Source organism: Macadamia integrifolia, unplaced genomic scaffold, assembly GCF_013358625.1.
Source record: "Macadamia integrifolia cultivar HAES 741 unplaced genomic scaffold, SCU_Mint_v3 scaffold2313, whole genome shotgun sequence".
NCBI lineage: Eukaryota > Viridiplantae > Streptophyta > Magnoliopsida > Proteales > Proteaceae > Macadamia > Macadamia integrifolia.
Window position 1 is genome coordinate 68790 of NW_024868630.1, and position 5798 is coordinate 74587.

The 5798-nt window shown below is 39.8% G+C and overlaps 1 protein-coding gene across 1 annotated transcript; it reads right to left on the minus strand.

The window, feature by feature from the left end:
• Nucleotides 1-2278: 2278 nt before the first annotated feature.
• On the minus strand, nt 2279-3121 carry LOC122066273. The gene has a single exon (XM_042630091.1). It carries the CDS (start codon nt 3119-3121, stop codon nt 2279-2281), a length of 843 nt encoding a protein of 280 aa, XP_042486025.1.
• Nucleotides 3122-5798: the final 2677 nt, after the last annotated feature.

The following is a 5798-nucleotide window of genomic DNA, read 5'->3' on the forward strand; positions in this document are numbered from 1 at the left end:
CCAAATCCATTCCAAAAAGATTTTTATAAAATTCCACAGCCTCCTTCTTTATTAGATTTGGGTCATCCACCACAACCGCATCTCTCCTTTCATTCCTATGCTGCCTGCTTCTCATAGCTGAATGAAAAAAAATGTTATTACTATCCCTAAGTTGCAGTTATTTAACCCTTGATTTCTCCTTAAGAAGGCTCTCCTCCACCTTCAAAGCTTCCCACAACCCATTGTTTGCTTCTTTCTCCAAGATAACAAGAGATGGGTCATCTGGAACAGCTGATACCTTGTCCTGAATATCAAAAAGATTCCCTTTAGCTTCCTTAACAGCCTTAACACATCAGCAAATTTGTCATTATTCCAAGCTTTGAGCTCAAGTTTAATATTTTTTAGCTTAGCTGCAAATTTAAGCAAATGATTTAAATTGCCATTTACCGGATAGCTCCACCCTTTCTTCACAACATTCTCATAATCTTGATGGGTTATTCAAGTGTCAAAAAACCTGAAAGGTTTAGGCCCATAATTCTTATCATCAAGAATAGACAAATGGATAGGACTATAGTCTGAAATTCCTGGACACAAGAACTTGGCTTCAGAATATTTGAATTGATCAATCCAAGTATTATTGCATAACACTCTATCCAATTTACATGAAACTCTGCCTTGCCCTCCCTTTCCATTACTCCAAGTGAACAATTCTCTCTTCCACTTTAAATCCAATAAATCAGACTGGAAGAGGCAATTATTAAATTCATCAACAGGAATTTTTCTAATAGGCTCCCCCCCCCCCCCCTTTTTCATGCTGATTACGAACAACATTAAAATCTCCAAGTAATCCTCATGTAGAGAAATTCCATGTGATAAATTTATAATATCCTTTCAAAGGTCCCTTCTATCATCAACCCCATTACTGGCATACACTGCATTACAACAAAAATCCATACTCGAGCCCTTTAATTTAACCTTTAAGTGCACTAATTGGGTAGTAGTCTTAACTTCCTGAACCTGGAGGTGAGTATTATCCCATCCCACCCAGATTTTTGTAGGGATATCAGCTTGACAATTATGCAGGAAAGACCAACTAGCTTTTAGAGAATGAAAAATGGGGGGGGGGGGGGGGATTTTATCCTTTCTAACCTTGGTGTCAAGAATAATACCCATCTTAAATTTTTTATTGTTTCTCCGGGGCATTTAAACCCCTAATATTCCAGCATAGAAAATTCATCAAGAATCATGTTTAGAATGATTCCCCATAGCCTTCCTGGCTCCACACTTAAGACCCCCATTCAACCTGATTTTCGTGAAAAGAGGAAGATACTTCAACTCTCTTGGCTTGCAAAGACATCTTCTTAGGCTGAATAGGTCCTCCCCTTTTGTCCCCTCTAAAGGCCGAACCTTACTAGGGCTTAAGATATCAGAAGAGGAAGAAATGACAGGAATATGAAGCATACCTCTCTTAGGAATATTCTCAACCAGAATTTGGGAGGAAGTCAAAACAGTGGCCAAGGGGTTGATATAAGGGATTTCCTTGGCTGAGTCATCCCCCTTATGCTTAAAGAAAGTTGACTTTGCCCCTTCATCATCCAAGTGATCCTCAATAACAAGAGAATCTTAGATAAGATTCACATTGGAGCATAAATCTCGTCCCTTGGTGTTTTCCACGATCTCAGCCCCTCTATAATTTGAATTTGAATTCTTACTAATAATATCCTCCAAATTAAGAGAAAAAATAGGATTTGATTGACAATCAATCCCAATCAGTTCCTTTCTCTTTTCATTCGGCTCCTTAGAAGATGTGGAGTTCGAACCAAGAGCTATCTCCCCTATAAAATCGCCATCAACCTTCATTTTGTCCCCCTTGACCGAATCACTAGATTCCCTCCTGCCATTCAAAGACACATCCACCGTATCTTGAAGAAGAAAGTCCTCCCCGTTTGAAATTCTACCCATAACAACTCCATGACTTACTCCAATTCTAGATGGACTAATTGCCACCTCACCTTCCTCCAAAAACTCCACCTTACTAACCAACATAATATCCTTATTGCACTTCAAATAATTCTCCTCCTCAAAAGCCAAAACGTTAGAATAAGCCAACTTGAAGGCAGCATCCACCTCATCATTATCCTGACATTCCATAACATCCTCCTCAATTATCTCCTCTTCCTCATTCTCAGCCAATGATTATTTAGAAATAGAAATTGGAACCTCTTCGGTCAACCCGTGAAGAATAGTAAAAGCATTGACATGGGTAAACGATTCCTCTATGTATGGAATCAAATTGCCCCTAAAGCTGCCAGCAAAAAAATTCCTCCTCATCTACTCCCCTATTTTCAAAATTCAAATTCGAAATTGAATTCTGAGTAAATGTAGAATCGGCTGCCTTACTCAAGACACCACTTTTATGCAAAGAAGGTTCTTCTTTCTCAGCTGGCAGTGTAGGCTCTACACCATCATCCTTCTTCCTCCACACTGGCTTAGTTTTCCGATTATGCTTGGCCACCGGAGTTTCACCATATTGTTCCAGCGAATGGCCAAAGACCTTGCATGCAGAGCATTTGGTTAGCTTCCAATCATACATGATCTCTTGTTTAAATATGCGACCCTCTTCATCTTTAATTGCTACAGTTGAAGGGAGTTGTTCAGAGGCATTAACTTCAACGCACAATCTTGCATAAGACAATCTCTCTAATGTCTTAGTCCTCACATCTAATGATATTGGATGCCCAATAACACTCCCAATTGCACTCAAAGCCTCTAGAGTCCAGAATTGAGAAGGAAGATAGGGTAAAGTTACCCACACCGGAATAGAAGATAAAAGTGATTTGCCCCAAGGATATCTCTTTACTCCAAGAGCGGAGAACAAGGGCCTACGCTGAACATACCACAGTCCTCCTTCCAAGACTTTATCTCTATCCTCTTGCAAGTTAAATCTGAATACGAAAACACCACTTTCAGGCAAATTAATCTCAACATTGCCTGAAATCCTCCACATCTTGAGAAGAACCTCCTTAGTGTAATGAAAAGTTGGTCTCTTCCCTAGGAGATGCCCTACAAGAGCATTATTCCATTTGCTAATCTGTCCTCTAACAACTTCACCAGGGCAATTAGCAACCTTTTGGTCACCCATCATGACTGGATCAATAAACTTGAGTTTGAAACCCCTCCTTGATCCTCCACACATCTGATGAGAATAGAGAAGCAAAAGGAACTCCATTAACACCATCCTTCTTCCCCAAAGAAGACTCACCTTTCTCCCAGCATGAATCTCTGAAAACATTGACAGAAGTATCTTCTTCCTTCCCACCACTAGCATTCACACCTCCTTGCACCACCCTCGAAAGATCTCCAGAAGGTTTCAGAGCCGACATAGATGGAGAGTTGCAGGCCCTCAATGCATTTTCTCCAAAAGCCTTAGCAGATCACTATTGCTAGATGAAGAAAACAAACCAAGAATCAATCCTAGAGAATGTGCACAACTCGGGTTAGAATCAGCTCCATATTCTGTATAAATTAAATACTTATATTAATACAACAGAAGGAAAAAGGAAAGGGAGGTTGCTCATGCTTTCTGGAATCACTTGATCCAGTGTACACAGTAGGTAGGTTTCTTTCCTATTTAATTTTAGTGTAGGGTTGCTGGTTTGGTAGTAGAACGCCAGGGTTTGTATGAAATTGGAAATTGGGTTCAACAATGGTTTCTAGAGTTGAACACCAACTCTGTTGTTGAAAATTTACAGCTCAGAGTGGGTTCAGAGACCCAGACCTACTTTGACCCATCTCTGTTGAGCCCTAAAATTCGGGCAACTGTCATGCATGGCTGTGATTGAGTAATATGAGATGGGAGATGGACTATTACTAGATGGTTCTAATATTAGATCACTTAATTTGTCAATTCATGGTTTTAGAACCTGAAATTGGAGTTTTTTTTTTTTTTTTTTTATCTTCTCAATCCTCTCTCTAATTGACTTCAATTCCCCAATTTGAGACTCAATTGGAGCTGGAGCCTGATCCAGCTGTTTCCTATGGCTGTCCAGCTCCAACTGAGGGGCTAATGTGGCTGGGAAACTCAAATTATGGGCTGTCCACATGCCTACTGCTGAAATCTAATTTGGACAGTTTGTATATGAATTGGGATGACGTGTCATGCTGAATTAGGGGGAGTTGACCTTAATTTTATTCCAGTAGTGTGGGATGAACCCCTACTGTATGATAGAGGACATAGGGCAGAGGATGAAGTCTCAAGGAAGACAATAGAAGCCACAATAAGAGGGGTTTCAAGCTGGGCAAGGAACCTGTAGAAAATGACCCATCCGTAGATGCCTTGCGGCTGGCCGGTGGCCTTGCTGCCCACCTGCCGGTGATGGGCTGACAGGCTCTTCAGCCCCTGGTTTTGCATCTGGTACCCTCTAATTTTATGTCTATAATGCACGCATTATGATAATCAAGTGTTGAAGCAAGCAAGAAGTAGGAAGTAACTTAAGAGTTGTTGAAGTATAAGGTAAGGAGCTGCAAAAAAAGATCGCACTACCACTACTCAGTGTACACACTCACTACATTTCATCATGCATGCATTATAGACATAATCAGGCAAGGATGTTGCCTAAATGGGCCCTAGAAGGTATCCCTTTTTTTTTGTTAACGATGAGTATCGTGATACTGACCCCGGAGGTAGTGAAGAGCACTAAACACCCCAGTGTTAGTGGCCCCAAGGAGGTAAAGAGAAGTCGAACTCAGAACCACACGTTTCCTGAGGTAAAGGTTCTTTGCCAACTTGCTAACTTCTTGGGGTTGACTTGAGAAGGCATCCACCGTGTTAAATTGACCTAAAGAGTTGACATTTTACATAAAAAAAAGATTGAGTGCATGGACATATACAGGCAGCGAAATAGAGCCGTAAATAAGTCATCAAGATTCATCCAGAAAGAGATCTGGTGGCCCGGATCACATACCTGTAGACACGCTTAGAAACCAGAGGCAATCAGAAGAGGAATCAACTGATCGGAAGTCCACCAGTTGTAGCATTCGGTTGACAAGACCTTGAGCGGATCACCTAGTAATTATTAGAGTAATTACTTGTTTTGATTCACTAATCACACCTAGAAATACAATTAATGAGCTCATTAAATATACAACGTACCTATCAATTGGAAGCATAAAGTGAACTATAAGTCACAAAAATACTTCACAATTGAGTTTGAGAACTATAAGTCATAAAAGATACTTCACAATTGAGATTGAGAACCATAAGTCACAAAAGATACTTCACAATTGAGTTTGAGAACCATAAGTCACAAAAGATATATCACAATTGAGTTTGAGCACGTTGACTTTCCTACACATATCAAGGGAACTCTAGAAGTTTTCCACAATTCTTCTACTATTCTATATTGGCAAGTACTGTTCAAGAAAGATTTAAGTAGCAAGTGTTTTCATTTTGCATTTCATTTTGCTCGTCATGCTAAGTAACATCCTATGCTGTGGTGTGTAAAAATCCCATGCTCACCAGGAGGTCTCGAGCTCGAGTCTTCTGGTTGTTACCTACTTCCCTCCTTACCTGTCAAAATAAATAAATAAATAAGTAAAATAACATCTTACCTCATTTTACTTTGTATTTTGTTTTTTATTCAAGAGTTAGTTGAACTCTAGGATTGGGCTGCGTAAACAAAGACTAGATTGTACTTAGTTTTGTGTAGGTCCCTCTCAACTTTAAGAGATTCTTAAGGTGCCCCTTGACTTGTAAAGAGATATACGAATCCTCTTATCTTTAAAAGAGTTTGTCCACTTATTGTATTGAAAGGAAAAAA